We start from the raw sequence: 23,758 nt of genomic DNA on the forward strand, positions 1-23,758 counted from the left end.
GGGGTCGCAGCACCACCAAACTTGGTACAGTTGGGGGGCACTTCCCGACTGTCGTCTGTGTGCGGTTGGGTCTGGCTGTGACTTCCGGTCATGGAGATATCGGCGATTCAGTGATGTGTCCTTCACTGGTTTCTTGGTGTTTTTCAGGAGGGAGATCTGGGGTGACACTGAAGCCTGGAGGTCCCCTGGATTTCTTGGGGTCGGTCCAGTGTGCAGCTTCTCCGCTGTCACGATTGTCAGGATTCTGGTGCAGCAAGCATGGGTCTTGGCGCCTCTTCTGGTGCAGTAGGTCCTCAGTTCTCATCCTAGTGGTTTCTCTGGTGCTGGTTTTTTTGTCTTCTTAGAATCTTCTTCGAGTCCTTTTCAAATCATTTTCACATCTAAAAACTTGGACTAGGCGACCCCACTAAACATTGAATTTAGAGGGTGTTTTAGGGGGAACCTAGTAGTGTCCAATGGGGCACTTACCTTTGGGTGGCTACACCCAATATAGTGACCACTTTCTGTGGGAAGGGTAACTTCCCTAAACCTCATTGGCTGTTTTTAGCCATTCCAAGATGGAGAAATCTGAATCATAGGGTCCACTTTGCATGGAAACCCTTAGGGGTGGTGCATGCTTAGTGAGGCCACTCCTCCTACCCTTTGTCTGGTTTCCCGCCTTTGTTCCCACCAAAAGTGGGGGTTTGCAAAGGGGGAAGCCCTCTGCTGCTAGGGAGGCTTGAGTTTCAGGGGCAGTAGCCCTTTGAAGCTCACCGTCAGGGTGTTGCACATTCCTAAGGGAGGGGGAGTTAGCTCTTCCAACCAGGAAGGGCATTGTCTTACAAACCAAAGCGCCAGGGTTCTCCCCCAGGTTTGTATATTGTCTGTCTAGAGTGGCAGCTGGATGGCGCCAGCCAGTAACTCTGCCAGTTAGGGTTAGCTTTTGCAGGGGGCATCTCTAAGGTAGCCCCTGGGTACGTTTAGGGTTAAATCCAATACTGGTATCAGTTTGGATTTAATATTCTGAGTTGTTTGATACCAAACAACCCAGGGTGCAGAGTGGCCATTATGTAGCTGGGGAACTCGTGTTTGACCAGTGCCCAGTACATATATTAAAATGGCTGCTCTGTTCACTCACTATGTCCCAAGTTTAGCAAGGACACAGAGAGGACAAATTGCTCATGCAGCTATGCCCTCACATATTCGCGGTCATTCTGACCGCGGCGGTCGGCGGTCGCCGCCCGCCAACGGTACCCGCCGAAAGACCGCACCGCAGTCAAAAGACCGCGGCGGTCATTCCGGCTTTCCCGCTGGGCCGGCGGGGGACCGCCAGAAGACTGCCGGCCGGCCCAGCGGGACAGCCCCTTCAACAATGAAGCCGGCTCGGAATGGAGCCGGCGGAGTTGAAGGGGTGCGACGGGTGCAGTGGCACCCGTCGCGATTTTCACTGTCTGCTAAGCAGACAGTGTAAATCTTTGTGGGGCCCTGTTAGGGGGCCCCTGCACTGCCCATGCCAGTGGCATGGGCAGTGCAGGGGCCCCCAGGGGCCCCATGGCACCCGTTCCCGCCATCCTGGTTCCGGCGGTGGACACCGCCAGAAACAGGCTGGCGGTAAGGGGGTCGGAATCCCCATGGCGGTGCTGCAAGCAGCGCCGCCATGGCGGGTTCCCTGGGCCAGCGGGAAACCGGCGGGAAACCGCCGGCTCCCCTTTCCCGACGGCGGCTTTACCGCCGCGGTCAGAATCGCCCAGGAAGCACCGCCAGCCTGTTGGCGGTGCTTCCGCCGCACTCCGCCATGGCGGTCATGGACCGCCAAGGTCAGAATGACCCCCATAGTATGGTGTACCCTGCCTTAGGGCTGAAAGGCCTGCTAGAGGGGTGACTTACCCATAACATATGCAGTGTATGGTGGACAGGGCACACAGAGACTGTGCCATGTCAGGTTTATCCTTTTAGGGTTTCCCCAGTACACTTATCCTGCAATGGCAAGGCTGGGTGCATCTGGGTGCAGGGCCTTTGGGGGTGGCACAATCAGTGCTGCTGCCCCCAGGGGCCTACTCTTAATATCTCTTGCCCTGGGTACTGGGGTACCCATTTACAAGGGACTTACAGGGGTATTTTAGAGTATAACCAATTGTGCCAAGCATCACAACATTTTTAGGGCAAGAGATCTGGCCCAGGGAACCTCTTTAGGGAATAATGGAAGATGTCCCTGACCTTTTTCTAAAGAAATAATAAAAGAATTCCCTCCACACAACGCTCAGCTCCCATTATTAGAACAAACATAGCTCATATGATGAAAAGATCAGTGTTTTTCACACAAAATATTAAATTTAAATTATTTTGCTCTTGAATTTGTTTTGAGGATAAAACCCTCGGTTAAATGCTAGGTCATCACTTTGACTAATCCTATATTCTAGCACTCGAAAGGAGTTTGGTACCATGGTATTGTCAGAATATCGGCTGTCACATTATTGTTTCATAAATATTGTTTACAGAATATTGTCCCGTTGGAGTTGGAGGACAGTCTACATTTAAACTGGGGAATTTGTCAGAGGATACTGCTGTATACTGCATTCTGATCACAACCCTTAGACGCAGTGTAATCACTAGTGTATGTGTTCATTCTCCAAATGTGCACTTACTCACTAAAACAGACTCTGGTGTGACCCTCCCTTTGGTCTTTTGTTTTTTATATGATATAATCACAGTTTGCTGCTTTTACATTTTACTGAGCAAGAATATCTTGATTGTTGGTGCTTTGCTATCCGATTCTACTTCTAGGCTGGCTTTTATGTATTATTAGATGACCCTCTTCTACGTGTCTCAACACCCGCTTGGACAACCTTATCCCGCTGATAAATATTAATTTTGTGTTTCCAGCTTTTTGTGTGTTCTCCTACCTGAGCTTCTTGTGGTTATAGACTTGGAGACTGCAAACATCTGAAATGCATCAATATATAGGCAGCAATGTAGTTCATTGTGCCTGTCTAGTAATGGGTAACAATCACATTTTGTTTTTGCTTTGCAATAACTATCATCAGATGTATCTGTTGAGCAAAGTACCTTGAGCTGGTCAGTGCTTTAGACTGAAAATGGTGCTTTCGCTGTAGTTGATAGTATTTGCAGCATGCGTTGTGCTGTGCCCTGGTAGCATTTTCTCCCCTTTGCGGATATGATCCTTTTTTGGAGAACCTGTTCCTTATGAACACTGTCAAATTGTTCATGGGGGAGCTTCTGTTTTTGATGAACATGAGTAAGTAGGCCCACCTAAATTCCCTTCTAAATGAGCAGCATCCAGCATAGAACCAGGAGAGTGAAATCCCATTTTAGGATATCCATATAAGATTGATGATATTCATACTATCAGGCTCAGTGGAACTACTTTATATAATCAATGATTACCCTAATTATCTGGCACAGATCATACTGCCCTGGGCACTACCAACTTCTATAACACATCTAAATCAGGCAAAACGTGGGGGCTAACCATGCAAAAAGAGGCCTCCTCTCACCCCCCAATAATTTCTGCCTCAGGGATGGTCAACAGAGCCTGTGTGAACTCAACAATAGGGGTAGGATCGTCTAGGATGGGGGCATAAAGTGTAGCTATTGTCAATCAAGAGGTATTAAGCAGTCCACTAATGACAACCCATCTACCATTCTAATCTATTTGAGTATAATTGATCTATCGCTGAAAATATCTGTTCACGTATATTGCTACCCCTCAATGAGCGGCTTGCTGGATGATAAAGAAAGGTGTCTTGCCCAGTGCTTAAACGTTTTGTATTTCGGCTCCCTTTTATCTGGAAAGTGAGTTATTTGAACTAAGACTAGATCTGGTGAATGTCATTTTATCCACACTTTAATGGCTTGGGCTTTGTGCTTATTATTTAACCCAGTAGCATTTAGTGAAACAATCGGGAACCATTGTTTATCCAACTTGTTATCCTCAGTTGTCATAGTACTACAAGCCAGGGAGTGTTAATATGGACTTACAGTACTATTATGAGAAATAAAAAAGCCTCCCATCTTAAAATAAATATCAGAATTTGCCCAACCACCATAAAGGTGACAGGGAGCATATGAGCACAGTACTTATGCAAACACCTGAAACAGCTCCTACATTCTGTCTGTGGATATTAAAGTGTAATGTGCTGAGAATACATCATATAGTATGCTCCCTTGGGGGTAGCTGTACTGTTAGGTCTAAATTGATCTCAAGTTAAACTGTCGCTGGGCCGACACCTTTTCACAACCTTGGTCGTGATGGAACTCTAACTCTGACAGAATACCAATTTCTCCCAGGTCACCCCTGCCTTTAATCCGTATCGAGTATATATCCAATGGCCACATCAGCTACAATGCAAAAATTAGAAAAAACTCTTCCTTTTTTCTCAAATACTAAACCCCAGACCACCGCCCACCATCCCGTCCATAACCCACACACCCACCCAAATACCCTTGAGAGAGGGTGTATTGACCTGCAGCTCCCCGTTCTGTACCCCAGTTACCCTGGGTGGCATGACACTTCACACCACTGTGCTCAAGGACCCCACCGTGCACTAGGGTCCCCCGTCCAACACCCTCTCTTGAGAGTACGCATTTAGGTGCACCTCTGTTAGTGTGTACATCTCAGTACCAGGCCCAAACTTGAGCCCAGAAACAGCACAAACTGTATTAAAAGGCCCCACAGTACAATTACTTTCTGGTCAGTTGACAAAAGGGGGGCCTTAACTAGATAAACTCTGGAAAAAAGACTGGGCTTCTCCAATGTCTGAAAAAAAGTGTAATTGACCCTTCACCAGAACTCTGAGTTTTTTTTGGGGGAAAATGGATGCTTGGGCACCTTTGGCTTTGAACAAATCAATCATCTTATAAATTCTCTTTGTCTCTGTGCTGCGAGCGCTGACATGCCAGGGAAAATCTGAAACTGGGAGACCTCAGGAGTATAAAGTATTTTCTTTTCTCTAGCCTGAGCCAGGATGCACTCTTTGACCCAAAAGTTGACAAAGTTTACCAATATTGTACGTGGGTACTTAGCATTGGAAAGCCATTGAGCAGGTACCCTTTGGTCGCAGGTGATTGTCAAATCACCCGCTTACTCTGGTATTGCCTTTTTCAATTGAGACTCTACCCATTCAGGCACTTATTGCCCTTCAAAGTGTTCCAGCATCCCTATAATTCTAAGGTTTGAGTGCCTATTATAATTCTCTAAATCTTGCAGCTTATCTTCCAAGAGGTGCCCACTCTTCTTCAGCTGGGTTACTGTTTGTTGCATAGAAAGCACCTTGCCCTCCAGGTCTGAAATTCTAGTCTCTGCTTCCTTAAACCTGCCTTGAACATGGCTTCGTCGATCTTTGCCAGGTGTTCATGGAGAGTTGCAATTTCCTGTGCCTGGGTGACTTTGAGCTCTCTGATTTCAGCTATGATAGTCTCAAACATTTTCCTTGTGGACTGCTCCACATCATCCCTGGCTTTCCCCAGTGTTTGGTGTGGATATCTATCTTGTGGAATGTTCCCTGACTCTGGTTCCAGCTGCATCCTCACTACCGTTAGAGTTCAAACTTTGAGATACTATTGAAAGTGGGGCCAACACTGGAGACCCAGTTAATGGAGAAAACGTTGACTGACCGGTGCCTTCAGAGGCAATAACCAGGGTCGGGTCTCTATCTGTGAAGTGCCCCTTATTTGTTTAGAGAACAAAGGGTACTGTTTGGATTGAGCTGTAGCGACAGAGCCACCCCCAGCTGAAGTAGCCATAGGCCGTTCCTTCCCAACCTTTTAGTCCCTGCTGAGACATCCGTTACTGTCTCGAGGAGCTCTCTAACACCAAGCTCCATCCTGTATTGTGTACTGAAACTAGCTCGAGTACTAGCTGTTTTGATTTAGCCCCCCTTACGTTTAAGTTTCTGAGACAGGGAGGGCTGACTCACTGCTGCCGCATTAGAGTTACTGCTTTCTATGGGAGTGTTCGCATGGTTGCCAAACATAGTGCAAAGGCTTAGATAAGAATAGGATAGCGCCAACCGTTGTTACCAGAGTTAAGCCAAGTCCAGTATTTGCCAGTCATTGTGGGGTAAGTAGTAGGCTCTACTCCCTACTACAGTGTCTAGGAAAACAAAAACTGTTATCCCACAGGTGCATTATAAGGCGCAATGCTGTTGTAGCAGAAAGGAAAAGGCAAAGCTTCTCTTCAGGAATATTTGCTCAGTTGTGCCAACAGGGTGAATCCCAGTGAGTCGCTGCCCGTCCCAACACCTCTCAGCAGCCCACATTCACCTCAATTTATTTCCTGTCCTTGCCTGGCAAACCGCTGCTGCTGCCAATCCTCCATAGGATTGCACCACATGTGCAGAGGGGTGGGGGCACAGTTGCCGGGCCCTGTTACATCACAGCTGCTAGTTTAAAAAACACTACAGCTGCTCCTGGGGTGGGCCAATCACTCCAACAGCGGCTGTGGTCTCAGCAGAAACAGCCTCCATCAACGAGGAACCCAAGCTGCTACGTTTGTATCTCCTGGGAAGGGGTGGGTGAGCGCACTAACAGCAGGATGCGTGGGCAGCTTCTGAGGCCATGAAAACTAATGTAGGATCATTTAGTCTTTTGTTTTTTCTCAAGGCTCACAAGTGGTTGTTAAGAGTGGTCTTCAATGCACGAAGGGATGAATCTCTAGTTTTTAGGAAAGGGCATACTGGATAGATCCAAGCAATTCAATGAACCCCAAGTTAGATGGGGCACATAGTGGATTAAGCACTGAAAGATGAATTAGCTTGGCAGAGTGCGATCCTTGTTTTGGGACAAAGCGGGAGAACCTTTGGGAGAAAGAATTAGTGAAGTGATATGCTATGATAAGGCCGAAGAGTTTAAAGAATGTTATGTAATATGTGGTTTTAGAGGCAGGTTTGTGCATTGAGGGAGGTTCAAAAGTGTTCAGGTGGCAAAATGTCAAAATTTGTCTAGCAGAAAAAAAAAAGGAGTATTGCGGCAGTCCCACAATCGGACAGCTATCTACCTTGCTCATGAATTGAGGTGGCTTAATAAATATCTGGCTTGGTGGATGATGATTATGGATAGTTAGTGTTTAGAACCCAGCAGCTTTGGGTGGGATGAAGTACAAACCCCGGAGGTCCGATGAAATGGTATCCTGAAATTCTGGTAGATGGTGGAATTTGAAAGAAAGAAATGTGAGTTGACGCAGTGATAAATACAGAAAATGCATTAATGACTTTGGAAAGAATTGCCTGTGAAGCAGCAGACGGCAGAAGCATAAGGGCGCCTTTGATTGATAATCCAGACATTTTGATTTGAGGTAGTAGGTGTATTAAGACAAATGACAAATGCTCTGTGTTTTAAGGGCAAAGAGATGGTACGAGAAGCAGTCTTGATGTCAATGAGTCAACGAGGGTGACATTTCAGATGGACAAGAGAAATGTTTCCAGAACAGAGCCTTGGGGAATACCCACCAGAAAAGGATGAATGGTGGGTGGTAGAAGCACTAAGATACGCAGTCTTTAGTCTGTTACAGGATTGGACTCAGGAACCAAAAGGATCCCTGGCAGCAGTGCTCAAACCAGCCTAGCTGCTTTCCTTCCCTGGCTCACTCTCCCTCTTTCCATCCCTCCATTGCCACCCTCTCCCCTCTCACTCATTGTTCTCTCTCTTGAACCACACTTCGCCTGCTCACGTAACCTCTAGGCAGCTAGGGAAAGTGACAAAGGCAGCAACAACGGCCTTGGACTTCCAAAATCAGCCTCCAATGGTTCCAGGCTACTGGAGAAATAATTGAAGGAAGGACAAGGCCCTCCTGGCCCTGGTCTGTGAAGGAGTGTTAACAGAGGATTAAGCTGGTTATTCCTATTGAGGCATGAGCAGCTTGATAAGACTGTGCCTATGTCAAACGATGCTCAGCCTCAAGGAGGATGAAGTGAGAATGGAAGAGAGGTGAAGAGGTGATTCTAGTATTCCACAGTTAGGAAGTAAGACACTTGGGTGAGGATATGGCTGGTGGAATCCATATAGAGAGCAATTTAACAGATCATTTAAGGCCAGGTAGCTGGTAAGTCAATTGAACACAAAGGCCCAGATTTACCAAACTGTCAAGCAGCACAGTGCAGCAGCGAAAAATGCTGTCCTGCGCTGAGTGAGAAGGACAGAGCGGGAAAGGACTTTATTTCCAAAAATATTGCACTCCCCTCTCCCTAGTGATGGCTTGGAAATCTGCTGTTGTGTGCCACACACACACCTTTTCATGTTAGTGTATTTGTGTCTGCATGAGTCTAGCATGGGTTCTGTACTGAAAGGCTAGCCTTCCAGTACAAAACAATATGCTTAGACACACTTTAAGGCTTTTCCCACTTTGTATGTGTACTGTACAGTGCAGTACACGTGCAAAGTTAGAAAAGAAAGGAGAAATAAAAGTATTTCTCTGTGATAGCGCCTCGTTGGAATTGGCTGCTATTTCTGGACACAAAACTCGGTTTCCTTTTTTTAGTAAATAAGGCTTCACGCCAAAAAACCTTGGGTGGTTGCTTAGGAACGCCCATGCGCCACCCATGGAACACCCCATTGGCGACAAGTAATGGAAAGCAGCACACAGAGCTGCTTTGCATTACTTCTAAGAATTGTTTTTACAATGCAAAACAAGTATAAAAAGGTTTTGCATCAATTTGCATCAATTTTGTGACATAAACACAGCTCAACTCGTAGTAAATATGCCCCAAAGTATTCAATTTTTAAAGATAAGGCAATTATTGCGGCAAAGATGTGTTTATCCATCATGTCATGCAGGCAATATTCACATTTTCCAGAAGTGACATCACCGTTGTGATTGTTTTAACACTGCGCAAATTCGCAGTAAATATGCCCCAAAGTATTCAATTTTTTAAAGACAAGGCAATTATGACGGCACAGATGTGTTTATCCGTCATGTCATGGAAGCAATATTCACATTTCCCAGGAGTTACATCACCAATGTGATTGCTTTAACATTATTTTCTCCACTGAAAGAAAATGGATGGAGACAAGCTCTCAGTAAGCCTTTTTTTTTTTTTTTTTTTAATTTATTTATTGTTTTATTCAATTAAGTACAAACCAAAAAAAAGGAAAACATTCATTAATGCAGCAGAACTCCAGCCGAATGGATAAGTATATTAGAGTCATTGCACAACATTTGGCTATCATGGTATCTTATTCTCAAGGCGTGCCTCTACCAACATCTCTGGCCACCCGCCAGTAACCCGGGACCCGTTCCAAAAAAAAAGGAGGGAATCATGATGAAATAAAGAAGGAGGGTCCACCATATCAGGAGAGATACAGCACTCCGTCTCGCCATGCAAGGAGAACAACATAACCACTCAATGGTATTAATCAGCCACCGTCATGTGGGGAGAACTGCAGCCAGGTAACAATTACGATAACCTCTAGTAATAGGCAGGCGGAGGGCACAACCACGTCACACAGGACTATCACCCGTCAAAATATCTTGCATGTTCCGGGGGGGGGAGGAGCAGAAAACGCCTAGTGGGGGGGCATCAATCACACAGCACTCACAGTCCGCAGAGCCAGGTATTCCTCTAGAGGGCTCCAAATATTTTTGGGACGTGATCTCTCTGGCACGAGTTCCCAAAATTTTAACAGTTGGTCATGGCAGAAAGCCGCATCTCGCAACCAATCCGATCTACGCGGTACTCCCCCCCTACCCCAGCACATCGCTACTCTCCTCTTGGCAAGGAGCACAAGCAGTCCCACTAAACGTCTATGCGGGCTCTGCATTTCGTCCATATATCCCAGCAGCGCTACCTTAGGGGAGAGGGATATCTCTTCTTTTATCATGTCAGCAATCGCTCGTCGCACCTCCTCCCAGTACTTATATACTTCCTCACACTCCCATGCCAGGTGGAAGAAACCTGCATCCGGGGCTCCGCAGCGGGCGCAGCGGGGGTCCGCCACCAACCCCATGGAGTGTAACTTCCTGGGTGTATAGTATATTCGGTGTAGGAATTTGAAATGCAGCAAGCGCAGTCTATAGTTCGGGGACAATGTTCTCATATAAACACAACAGCTACGCCATATCCCATCCGGGATGGGCTCCCCCAGGTCTCTCTCCCAGGCAGCCCGGGCAGGCATCACCAAGCCGCCACTCTGCTCCTGCGCAGCATTATACAGTTTGGTTATTAGCTTGGAGGGGGATTTCGCACTGCACAGTGCCTCCAAAGCCCGGAACTCGGGAGGAGCGGCCGGCTCTGCGAAGAACCGATCCCGCAGCAAGGAGTGAACACGGAGTGCACAAAAGCGCCGCAGCGGGGAGTCGTCACAGTTCAAGAGTGCGTCAGAGACACCCAGCAGTCGGCCATCCACTACCCAGTCTCCCAGCGTCTGCAAGTCAGCGTCCCGCAGAAACCCACGCACACCTCTATCACAGAACATCTGGCCGTCAGCCACCGCCATAACAGGTAGTGATGACGCAAAAGGAGCCTGCACCCCAGCCCGCCGCATCAACGCCCTCCATGCTCCCGCAGTGCAGGAGACCGTGTCTATGCCTCTGGGGCGGGGGAGTGCCCGCCCTCCAAGCAGACATATCAAGCCGTCAGGCCAGACAGAGTCACTCTCCGGAGCAAGATGCGGCATATATCGGAGCGGATCCAGCCAGAAGTACGCGAAATGTGCCTGGGCACTATGGTAATATAACTCCAGGTCTGGAGCTGCCAATCCGCCGCAGTCAAACGGCAGCGTCAGCTTTTCCCACGCAATACGGGGCTGTCGTCCCGCCCAGACCAGCCGCACAAGCACAGATCTCAGGCGCCGAAAATAAACTTTAGTGAGTGGCAGGGGAAGATTTATGAATAGATACAGAAATTTAGGGAGTACCACCATCTTAATGATGGCGATGCGGCCAGTCAGCGAAAGAGGAAGGGCCATCCAGGTCTCCACCTTGCACTCCAGCCATGTCATCACTGTTTCATAGTTGGCAAGTCGGAGCGTCTCCGCGTCGCAGCTTAGGTGTATACCCAAGTAGCGCACTGGCCCGTCCGCCCAAATCAGAGGGTATCGCGAGTCAAATCTGCTCACCCCGGGGGTCAGTGGCAGAATCATTGATTTCGACCAGTTAATGGTGATCCCAGAAAAGTTCCCGAAGCGGACAATTTCATCTAGTAAGATATCCAGATTTTGCCTGGGATTGCACACATATAGCGCTATATCGTCCGCATATAAGGATATCAGGACAGGGCGCTGCCGGAATCTTAGGCCACTATTACTATATCTCTGACGCAGTCCCACTGCCAGTGGCTCCATAGCAGCCACAAAAAGAAGCGGAGACAGCGGGCAGCCCTGTCGCGTACCACGTGATACCGGGAATGGGGCTGATATGCTCCCGTTAAGGCGAAGCCTGGCAGTAGGCAGAGTATACAGCAGCCTGATCCAATTTACAAATCGCGCGCTAAGGCCCACTCGATTCAGAAGTGCAAACATATATTCCCAGGCCAGGGAATCAAAGGCCTTAGCCGCATCAAGAAACACAGTGGCCACGTCGTCGTCTGTCTCTAGTGATCCCAGCACTGCAAAGAAGGTGCGTAAGTTGTGGCTCGTGGATCTCCCGGGTACAAAGCCCGATTGATCTGGGAGCACCATTCTAGAAAGTAGTGGCTGTAGTCGAGTCGCTATCATTTTTGCAAGGATCTTATTGTCAATGTTTATCATGGAGAGAGGACGGTACGAATCGCATCGCGTCGGGTCTTTACCAGGCTTCAGGATGGTTAATATTAAGGCCTCCCGGAGGGAGGTCGGAAGGGAGCCCACCGCTAGGGACTCTTCATACACCTCCAGCAGATAGGGAGCTAGGATGTCCCCAAATTCCTTATAAAAGGCAGGGGTCAGGCCATCAGTGCCAGGAGACTTATCCCCGGGTAATCTTTGGACCGCCGCCTTCACCTCCTCTACCGTGAACGGCACATCCAGATACATCCTGTGTGCCTCTTCAAACCACACTAACGCAATGCTCTCAAAATACTCCTTCATATCTGCCACCCTGAGTCCCACCGGGGGCGCATATAGCTGCGAGTAAAACTTGGTGAATTCCTGCAACACGCTTCCAGTACCAGTCACCCTGGCCCCGTCGGTGTCTAATACTTCAGTGACATAATTGCTGGCCCAGGGGCTACGCAGCAGCCCCGCGAGCGTCCTCCCAGCCCTCTCGCCCTCTCCATATCTACGAGCCCGCGAATGTCTCCCGAGGAAGCATACCTCTCTAAGTGAGGCCTCCTCATACAGTGACACCTCTCGTCTAATTTCCGCAAGTATCTCGTTTGACCATGTGGCCTCGAGACTCCGCTCCAGTAGCTCAAGCCTCCTTTCAATTTCAGCCATCTCTCGTCTTAATGCCTTCACTATCCCATGCTGTTTTGCTAGACACTCCCCACGGATCACTACTTTAAATGCTTCCCATACCGTGCCCGGGGAGTCCACCGACCCCCGGTTCTCCTAAAAAAATAGCTGAATGGCCTCTCGTATCTCCACTCGGAAGGCGTCGTCCCGGAGGGCGCCACCGGGCAACCGCCACATTACCATTGGATTTAACTCACTAGGCAGCGCCATATCTAATAGTACCGGTGAGTGGTCCGACAGCGTGCGAGGGAGATGATTAATTGCTCTAGTCCAGGCCTCTACATCTTTAGTGCCCAACCATCGGTCAATACGGGACCAGCTGCTATGAAAGTAATTCAAACAAGTGCCTTCCCGCACACCCGCGTGTCTCCGCCTCCACAAATCTACCAGCGCGCCACTATCCATTACTGCTGTCAGTGCCCTTGCTGCTGAAACGTGCTGCATCCTGGCCACACTCTCACTGTCCAGCCAAGCATCCAGCACAACATTAAAATCGCCGCCCCAAACCACAGCCCCAGCTCCCAGCGACTCCACCCGGCGCCACACTTCCAGAAAGAATTCCGAGTCATCCACATTTGGCCCATACACTGCCACTAGCCGGCAAGCCCTGTCCAGCAGCATTCCGCTCAGCATTACATATCTTCCGTTGGGGTCGATAATGATCTCTCGTGTGCGCCATTGTAGCCCCTTACGAATAATGATTGCGACCCCTCGGGCATAACTGGAGTATGCCGAGTGATGAGTCTCCCCAACCCAGCCAGCCCTCAGTCTGTTAACCGACTGCGCCGTCAGATGCGTTTCCTGAAGCATACAAATATCAATACTATGTTGTTTAGCATAAGCCATCACCAGCCGGATTTTTCGGTTGTCATTGAGTCCCCGCACATTCCATGTCAAGCATTTCACAGTAGTAGAAGCATCATCCCCCATCCAGACCCCCAGCCACGCAGCCCAGCATATGGACACAGCCCACCGCCTGCCAGAAACCAAACAGAAAAAGAACCAGAAACATTTCCCAGTTTGCCCTCGCCTCCCCCCTCCCACCCAGGCCCCCCAATCGGACCCTAGAAGTAGCCCACCCAACCATCCCCAGAACCCAAACTGAGGGGATATAACACGAAAGAACCGGACTCATCCGTGGGGCATAGGCCCGCTGATCGACCCTCCACCCTAAAAAGGGTATGGGAGAGAGGGGGCACGGACAGCCCCTAGCTATATAACAGGGGCAGATTGTGTAGCGGACCCCTATTTCTCCACAGCTCCAGTGATATCGAGGTCACCAGTCCAGCGCATTAATCATTGTCACTAAGTGAGGCGTTTTCTGGGTTCACCTCCCCGGCCCCCCGCTGTTTAGGCAATCTTTTAACAAACGTATTCGCCTGCTTTATATCCGTGAAATATAACACTTTGCCCTCATGCCTCACTCTCAATTTAGCCAGATATAACAGAGCAAATCCTATTCCAGCCTGGCTTAGCGTACGCTTGATCGGCAGAAAAGCCCGTCTCTGTGCCTGTACTCCCGGGGTGTAATCAGGGAAAAAGTTGATTTCGGAGTTCTTAAAAGTTAAGGGGCTTTTTTCCCTGCCAAGCCGAAGCACGGTGTCTCGGTCCCTGTAATTTAGTAACCGTGCAATAATTGGGCACGGAGGCCGAGGGCCCAAGGATCGATGTGCCCTCTCAATCACCAGCATCCGCGACAACTCTCCAGGAAACAGCTCTTGTAGCATGTTCTCGACAAAGTCTTCCATGCGACTCATATCTGTTGTCTCCGGCAGCCCCACGATGCGGATATTGTTACGTCGGGACCGAGCTTCCAGGTCCTCATTCTTGTTTCGTATCACCTCCATAAGGCGTTCCATCTGCGCAATCTGTTCTCTATCGCCACTGCGAGCGTCCTCTATATCAGATGTGCGAGTCTCTAGCGTTTCAAATCTAGCATCATGGTCGTCCACTCGAGCTCTAATGCGGTCAAGCCGCTCCGTTACATGATCCAGCTTAGCGTCAATTCCGGCCAAACTGGTCTTGAGTTCCATGAACATGGCTCTCACGGACATCTCGGAGGGCCCCTCCTCAGTGTCTGCATCTCCGGGCCGGGGTTCGGAAGTGGCGCCCCGTTTTTCTCCTCCGGAGAAGGAGAGTTTAGCTTGCCGCTTATCTGCTTTACCCATCTTGCAGTATTGCCATATGATGTAACTGAAGTAATCTGAATTCGCCCGCCCAGGTCAACAAGTTTCCAGCGCCGGAAGAAACAGCCCCTCGACTGTCTCACTTGCTCCACTAAGCCGTCTGGTCAGCTCCCAGCGCGCCCAGCGGCCTCCACTTCTCTCACACCCCTATACCTCCACGCATGGGCCCAGATTAGCTGCGTTAGTTTCAGGGGTACGACTCAGCCCAGGAGGGCGGGGGAAGGGGGGATCCAGCCAGCCACTAAGCCGCTAATCCAGGGCGTTCAGGCTTCCGGAGTCCATAGGGCACCGGGATCGAAGAGTCATGTCAGCCGGGACCCCAAACCCCCGCCACACCTCCAGTCTGCCCTCTACCTGGCTCACGCTCCCAGTTCTGTGCTGGATTCCATGTGTGGTCCGCAGGACATCCGAGATTTCAGTGCAGGCAGCCGGGCACAGTGTTCAAGTTCACCAAGCAGGTTCCTAAGCTGGCCCAGTTCCAGGTATACGCCTCACGCGGTTCCAGCGCACTCCACCAGTGGTCGGTGTGCGCCGTCCTCCAGCCGGGCCCCGCGCCCCTCCGCCGAGTCTCCGGGATCCGGGGGCCCCCGAGGGAAACCCCTTCCGATGGGCGGGAGCGGCCCGCGAGTCCAGGGCAGGCCGCAACGCGCGCCCAGAATCAGTCAACGTCGTATTAAGGAGGAGGAGGGGGGGGGGAGCCGCGGCCCGAATCGACCGCCGGTCCGGCTTCCCCGATTTCCCGGCCCCTCTGTCTCTGCGCCCCTCAATCAGGGGAAGCGGTCACCGCCCTTGCTCAGCCCTCGCGCGCCTTAAGAGCCAGCGCGCGCAGAGAGCCACCAGCGCTAGGCCCCTCGGCGCTCACCCGTCTCCCGGGCCCCGGCAGCAGCCAGACCCGGCTCGATATCGCCGGCCAACCTCTCAGGGGGAAGCGCCTGGGGTCCGCTCCATTTCCGCCCCAATTAGGATGAGTTTAAGCGGATAAAGTGCCCGGCCCCGGCAGAGCCTCACCAGGTGACGGCCATCTTGCCCGGTGGCCAAGCCACGCCCCCCAAGCTCTCAGTAAGCCTTAGTGGCACCAAAATAGATATCTTGCCATCAAGTAATATTAAAAATTCTAAACTTAATTTTAGCCAGAGAAGACCCCAAGTAAGTCACAATCAATGTTATTGTGCTCTGCTGATGTTCCTTTTCTGTTCTCACTAAATCAAAAACACTAAGGGCAAGTTTTACGAGAAACTGTTGCGGTGCTGCACTAAAGTCAGCAGCTCCGCACTGAGCCAGTTTGGAAACGTAAGGCTGCTCCATATGTTCACAAGAATACAGCACAGGCCTGTTTTTCCCCCTGCGCTAAATTAAGCTACCTGCCCCAACACAGGCATCCTTGCACCATAGTGCAATGGTGTCTGCATTGAGGGGAGTGATTGTGTGCAGGAAGGGACACCTTTCTGCACATAAACAATCATCCATGGTATTTTGCTTCTTCTATGTGTGCTGGAGAGTGCAGCACACATAGAAAAAGCAAACAATGAGGAGGAATGAAAGCATTCCTCCTCGTTTTGCCATGCTAACGCCACATCTGGGGTGGTATTTGTTTTTGGCACTGCCACAGGTTAACGAGTTCTTGTAAATCTGGGGCAGCGTCAAAAACAATGGGTGTTGATATAGAACGCTCATTACAACATCCATTGCAGAAAAGTGCATTGGAGGGGCCCATATTTACAAGGAGGCGTAATGCGACACAAAAAGTGGCTTCACACATCCTTGTAAATATGGAGGAGTGATTAGGGCCACCAGAGGGTCGCAAAAAGTGACACTCCTGTGGGGATAGGGCCTTGAAAATCTGGCCCTAAAATCAGTGGGTGGGAAGGACCCACTTCAGTAGCAGGATGGTAGCTCACCCACACCTCTACATCTTACCAAGGAAGGGGGTAGTGGGGTGGTGTGGCAAGATTTATGACCTATGTTACATCAAATCATCAGGTTATGTACCACTGATCGAAATTCGGTTGCCACATTTCCAACTTGCATGGGGTTACCTTGAAAATAGCGTATGCACCTGTTCATTAGCACTGGGATCTTCTTTTGAGTGTAAACTTCTGAGTTACATTCAAACTTTTCCCTGTCAGTACTATCAGTCATAGTACAAAAATGCTGGTAGACACTTGAAATGTATCCCTGGTGGACTTTTGAAGACGTTTAGCGATCTTTAATTACTAGAAACATGCTGTCTGTGCTCACACCACAATTTTATTTTCGGGTTAAAAAAAGAACTAGGCATATTGAGTATTGTCTATGCTGTCGTTTTCATTTTAAGGTATCATAGAACTGCTAAGTTCTCACTATAAGGGACCTTAGATCGTTTAGTCCTGTAGTAAGGTAATAACAGTGACTTGTAAAAATAAATCAATGTAAGTGAGATGTCCAAATATTTTCCTTGAAGATCTCCTGGAGGCACAGCCTACTACTAGAGCTGCCTGTGCTGCTCCTCTCTTTCTATTCCTTTCCCTAACATCGCCACAATGTCAGCCTTATTGTAACACACATTGATTCATTCATGCTCAAATAGGGTTGTGCATCACTTTAGAAACAACAATGCATAAACTGTATATGTGCCATTTGTTTCAAATAATCAGATTCAACACTTAAAAAGACGGATTGATCACAAGTTTTTTCGTTGTCACATGTAAGTAGCTTGTCAAGAGCTGTATTTCCTGTGTTTTCTGAGTTTTCAGAATTCATGAAAGAAATCCCACTACAAATACCAATTTGACATTGCCAATGGAGGGTCCTGGTGGAAGCCAGTAGTAGACTAGTCTTTCCCCAGTAGTCTTTGTGAGGGGAAAAGGCAGGACAGGATTGGAGGTTTGTAGGTGGGGTCAGGGTTTTAAAGCTGGCAATATTTAAGGAGTCAGGAGAGGATGTGACAACCTCTTTCGACTCCATATGCCACCAGTGAGATTGTGGCTCGGCCACCCACCCACCCTACTTCAACTAAAGGTTTGTTGGGTGTACTTATTTGGAGGTTGGCAAGGTACGACAGGTTGAATTGTCGTAAGGTGGTAGCTGTGGACGGGGGTGGAGAGTCAGATGCAGGCAGATCCACCCCTTGAAGGGTGGGGGGAGGAGAACAGGTGAAGGAATAAGTTTGGGTAAGAAGCCTGGGGCAGGAGATGGAGACTTTTTTTGGAACAGGTTTAGAAAATGAAGTGAGGAAGACGCCTGGAAGGGAAGGAGGTGATTGGGTGAAAGGTGCAAGGAAAGGGTTAAGCATTATTGTGAGAGAATGGTGGGGGGGGGACAAGGGGTATCAGGTTGAATAGATTTGATTTTATTAAAATATGTTGGTTTGGTTACATGTTGCAATGTTATGCAGTCATGTCCTAATAAATGGCCTTTTGCACATTCATTGGAGTTCAGCGTGTGTTAGACCTGGCATCCTTAGGGTGGTCTTACCTCCTTTTTTGCCTTTACCTCCTGTTTTCTTGCTGCATCTTTTTGTTGGCCTTAGGCCTCTGAGCACTTTACCACTGCTAATCAGTGCTAAAGCGCATGTGCTTCTCTCCCACAACATGGTAACATTGGTGTATCCACAATTGGCATATTTCATTTACATGTAAGTCTCTTGTAGCATGCTATACCATATACCCAAGGGCCCGTGAACTAAATGCTACTAGTGGGCATGCAGCACTGATTGTGCCACCCACTTAAGTTGCTCTGTAAACCAGTCTCAGGCCTGCTACTGCAGAACCTGGGTGTGCAGCCTCAGTGCTACCATGACTTGGCATCTAAAACCTCTTGCCAAGCCCAGAATCCACTTTTCTTACATATTAGTAACCCGGTAGGTAGTCCTTAGGTAGCCCATAGGGCAGGGTGCCATGTAAGCAAAAGGCAGGACATGTACCATTATATTTTTCTTGTTCTAGTAATGAAAAACTCCTAAAGTCATTTTTCACTACTGTGAGGCCTTCCCCATCTCATAAGCCAGCATTGGGAATTCCTTTAAAATCTTTAAGCTGTAATTCCTGATCTGAGAGGAGTAGCTGCATCATGTTTATTATCATTGGAATGGTAATATTATATCCACATTACTGGTAAAGCTGGATTTATTTTCACTATTTTAGAAATGCCACTTTTTGAAAGTGAAGTAACAAAAAGTGCCAGTGCTGACCAGAACTCATCACCAATTACTTATTTTAATCCAAGATCACATTGTTATGTAGCCATTTTAGTTGTAGCTTCATACACGTCATTTTAGCAAACTAGGCCTGCCGCTGTGTACTTTAACCTAGACATATTTTATTCAGCTTCATTTTATTTTAACAATAGCCACATTTGCAGTCTTGTTTTATTTACTCTATCTAGCTGTTCTTTTCCTAGGCCAGCACTGCGTTCTTAACCAAGACATTTCTTTCACTATGTGCTTTTCTCAAGGCTGCAGTAAGCCGGCAAATGAGGTACGCGTTGTCTCTAGTGTTCATAGAAATATTCACACTCATACTTGGGGATCCTTTCTTGAAACATCAGTTGTTTTATTATAAAAACACTACTTTGACCCATGTACGTTAGAGGGTGATTCCAGCCACATGACCACGATTGTATGCTGATTGCTGAGTGGTTCGCTGCAGCTGCTTATGTAGACTACAGGCCTCTTGCTCAAGTATGAGGGATGATGTCTTCCCAGGGAATCTGAAGGGCAGAATTAGAGCCTAACATGCTGTGCTCTAGGATAGCCTAGGTGGGAGCTATTTAAAACGATTCTAGTGACAATGTGGTAGCGTTATTTTTATGTTTCACTCTCCTTGTCACAATTTTAATCCTGTCATGCTTTATCATCCTAGTTATTGCAGTACATGCGTTATTATCTAAGATGCAGTTACTTCCATAAAACCTTATTAAACTCTATTCTGCTTCTGATTGTCCTTGTATATGTGAGACTAATGTAACTGAGAGAAACAGGCGAGATCTGAGTGACCACAATTTCCCTGATGAGTCAATTGTGTCATGCTCTTTGTTGCCCAATCATCCCTATTCTTGGGTGAGATGAGGCACTGCTAGTTAGCCATAGAAAAACCCAGATTAGGCCGACAGGTGTCACCTGTAGTGGGTTCAGACTCAGTCCCCCACAGTGCAAGTGATTCTGCTGCCCAAATCCAGTACGCTTATTAGGATAATGAGGGCCTACGCGACAACATGGCCAAATCACAGTGATCAACATACCTTATGCTGCTTACGTAAACAAGGATTAAATTCAGATAATTGCTGGACACAGAAGGCGTTGCAACATTAATAAAAAATACATTAATAAAAAATATTGAATTTCAGAACCTTGACACATCTGTGTATTTGTTATTAATGTTGCGAGGACCTTTGATGCTGTTATTATAACAGACTCAGTTTTGTTTGTTCATATTATTGTGGGTTGACTTTTTTTTTATATTTGATTGTTGTTTAGTGGTTTTTTCTGTGTCCAACAATTATATGAATTTAATCCTCGTTTAAGTATGCATAATGTATGTTGATCACTCTGATTTGGTCATGTAATCTTGGATTAAAATAAGTACTTGTTAATGAGTTTGGTCATCAGTGGCATTTTTTTGTTGCTTTGATTTTGGTTGCTGCTATTGAAATGAGCCCAACCCCTTTTGTTTTTAGTACTTTTAGAAAGTGGACATTTTTCTGAACTCTCTGCCCTATGTGCCTACAGCCTATCTCCAATAAACGTCTGGCTTGGCCTTCGTGACAGCTACACTTGTGCATTCCCTTCAGACCCCCACAACACAGGACACTCAGCTACATCTGCATTCATATGCACACTGATGGGTCTTCCTGGGGAGGAGTTCGGGAACGGCTCACAGTTACATTTCAAAGGATAGTGACTAGAGTCCACACCAAGTGGTTGATTACTTCCCACTGGAAGTCTGGAGCTGAGGTCAACCTGAAAGGGTAACGTGCACTTCACAAGAACTCTTTTGTAGTCATCCCCCATATCAAAGGCACAAGTCAGTATAAGTGCTGGATCTCTTGACCCACTCAGACAGTTCACTCCTGGATCGAGAGGAAACTCTTCTGCAGTAACGGCTGCTGCACCAGAACTGCCACTGTTCCCAGGGACTGCTGCCCTGCTTCATAAGCCGCCCTGCACATAAGCCACCCTGCTGCCTGCTGACCTCTGCTCAGCCCAAGGAACTCTCAAGCCAACTCCAGTGTGACTCCAGGGCTTGCCAAGTAGCTCCTGCCCTTGTCTAAGGTCTCAGGAGCAACACCGCGCTTGTGACCACGAACTGTCCCCTTTGTCTGGCCCACCTGCATTGCCGTAAAGACCTGCCAAGGTGCAGGCGGTACTCCATCTCCTTCAGCTCTGAGCACGGCCGCAGGACACATTCTCACCTCGTCAGCCGTACTGGGCCCAATACTGCTCCGCTGGCAGGGCTGTGTTCACATGCCAGAGAAGCGGCACCACCACTGTCTCACTATGTGCCTCACCAAAAGCACTCCCCTCCCTCCTCAAGCTACTGAGCACGGCAGCTGCACTCTCACCCGACCTAAACCAGTCTCACTGCTGCATAGTGACTCCGGCGGGCAAGGCAGAACCTTGGGATCAGGCAGCATGCCCACAGACTGTGCAGCCAGGAACCTCCACAGTTGTGGCCGGGGCCGTACATCCCCGAGGAGAAGCGCACTCAGGATCAGCCAGATCAAGGAGATGGTCCGCACCCTCACCATAATCTTGCTGCTAGAAGTGCTGCATGCTTCTCCTGCTGACATTGTGGTACCCTATTCACCCCATGAGAGGCACCCGTGGATTTGCCTCTCATTAGTTCCCTTTTTTTTCTACAAGCTCACTCCAGCAGGACACCGCGAGGCCCTCAAGGAATGTTACCTTAGGCTCTTCCCACATTTCCGATTTTCAAATTAATGAGACTATTTGGGAATGCTCAGCTTAATAAAGCACTGCTTTGATTGTACTACTTGAATTATTGAAAATAATAACTCAAAATGTATTAATTGTATCTTTTTATCATATTGGTCTTGTTTTAAACAGATAAACATTGACTATATTCTCCAAACCAGTGTGGAGTATTTTTGAAGTGTTTCACTTGGTTTGTGTAAGTGTGGCACAAATACTTTGTTTATTGCCTCCGAAGCTAAGCCTGACTGCTCTGCGCCAAACTACCGGATGGTGATCACAGGTTATTTTAGGGTGTGCATCTGACTTACCCTGACTACCCTGACTAGAGTGGCCGGTTCTGCCTGGCATAGGTGTACGCCCTAGCCAACCGGAAACCTTATTTCTAACAGAGTGTAATTACCTCACGATACTTCATCATTAAATCATTCAGCAGGTGTGCAGACAGGAGAGAGCTGGCTTGCCCACCACAGCTCAATATAGGCTAATGGAAGCAGGCTATGATTCTTCCTGCTTGGGTGTGTGTATTATGTGGCGTAGGCAAAGCCCTCCATCACTCTGTCGCCGCTGCCCCTATTAGGTAGATAGCAGTGCCATTCTTGAAATAAAAATATGTATGTCACTCACAGTAATGTTGCTGCAGCTTTTATGTAAAATGTCCTATTGTCTAGACAATGGTCAATCAAAGAATTCATGAATGTAAGCACCTCAGTGAAGCATGAGTGGTATAAATTAGGTCCCGGTGCGATCACAAGGGGTGCCCCGGTGCGAAGCTGAGACAAATACCTGCTCAGATTTGGGACCGGACGCTCACGAACTGCTTGTTGTTGAATAAACGTTAGTGCTTTCTCTTTGTTTTGGTCCATTACACGAAATGCGGCATATGTATTACCGCACATTAAGGTACCGATCTCTTACGTATCGTAATTCTGATCTCTTATGTATCGTAATTCTATTCTGTTGTAAAAACAGCAAGTGTGTTTTCCCCTGAAATTGGAAAAATTGTGACAATTACGGTTCTGGGTCAATTTCTGCAGAATATCATTGATTTGTAGGCCGTTTTGTTCTGATCCGTTTCACCTCCTTTGAGCTAGTGAAATGCTTATGTAGAAACTCATGAGCCACGTAGGCTAACCACTAGTTTCTATTGCTTCTCACTTTCCTTTTGTTTTTCAGAGCGCATTGGCACAGCAGAGGTCCTGCAGATCGATTCCTCAAACAGTGAAAAAGAGAAGCTGCCCACTGCGGCTAGTAATTGATTCCGTTGGCTATTAAAGAACTCTCTGCAGTTCTTGGAATCTCAACTTTATAACATTGCATGATGAAAGCGGCAGCGTGCACAGCATCCCACAACGTACCGTGTAGTGAAAAGCAGGCAATTCCATGCTTGCTTTAGCCCAGAGTTGAATTTCTTGGAACGCCTTTAACTACCCATTGTATTTAAAAATAAAATTACCTGCTTTATCTGTCACGTGGTTAATAAAAAATACATTGTTTAACTTCACTGTGATTTCTTAACTCCGTTTCGTTTTTTGTTACCTTTTACACTTTCCAGATTCGTCTTGCACTCCATCTCTGTCCTTTTTTAGCGTTTTCGATCTCTTATACTATATCTACACTAATATCTTTTAGAGTTGTTTACAGGGTCGGATTTGGATCAAAATTAGTCTCGGGCAGTCCCACAAAAAGTGGCTCACATTCCCGGTTTGTCCCTTTCATTGCTCCAGTTCCCACCTGGCGGTTTTTTTTTTTACCAGCATGACCGTATTTAATGTCCTAGCTGGTACCAAAATGAAGAAAATCACCCCAAACCGGTATTTTTAACTCTGGTCATCACATACTTTAAAAGCAAACGGAATGCAAAAGGCACAGTCAAATGTTTTCTTACAGGTGTGTTAATCGCGAGCCAAAGGCAGAAAAGCCATTTTAAAAAGGAATATTGATGTTTTTATGTAAATAGTCCTCGTTATTTATCATGGTTCGGGCCTTTGCAGAATCTGGCCGTTTTTGTTTGTGCGGTTTATATAGCGTGAAATCGGACCAAAGGCATTGGAATCATTTACATGATCACTGGTTATACTGCACAAGATCAAATTCATTTCTATTTAGGCCTTGGGGAATTAATTGATTTGCCTGAATCGCAGTACGATGAGCCCATGCTAGGACTGGAAAGTACAACACAGCCTCTCTAATTTTCTCTCCAGGAAAGGTGGCCTCACAATGAAGCCTATTAAATCGCCACCCCCTCCCACCATTGAAGGCCTCCCACCCTCCCCCCGCATAAAAGACACTGGAGGGGCGA

The 23,758-nt window shown here is 47.8% G+C and overlaps 1 protein-coding gene across 1 annotated transcript in view; it reads left to right on the top strand.

Moving 5' to 3' along the window:
- Positions 1–22,960, top strand: part of TBATA (thymus, brain and testes associated) — a 198,553-nt gene extending 175,593 nt beyond the window's left edge. The window contains exon 10 of the mRNA XM_069240572.1: positions 22,633–22,960. Within this exon, the coding sequence (XP_069096673.1) occupies positions 22,633–22,715 (83 nt within the window). The 3' untranslated portion in view covers positions 22,716–22,960. The remainder of the gene's footprint in view (positions 1–22,632) is intronic.
- The last annotated feature ends 798 nt before the right edge of the window (positions 22,961–23,758 follow it).

The sequence above is a fragment of the Pleurodeles waltl genome, chromosome 6, assembly GCF_031143425.1.
Source record: "Pleurodeles waltl isolate 20211129_DDA chromosome 6, aPleWal1.hap1.20221129, whole genome shotgun sequence".
NCBI classification, from domain to species: Eukaryota; Metazoa; Chordata; class Amphibia; order Caudata; family Salamandridae; genus Pleurodeles; species Pleurodeles waltl.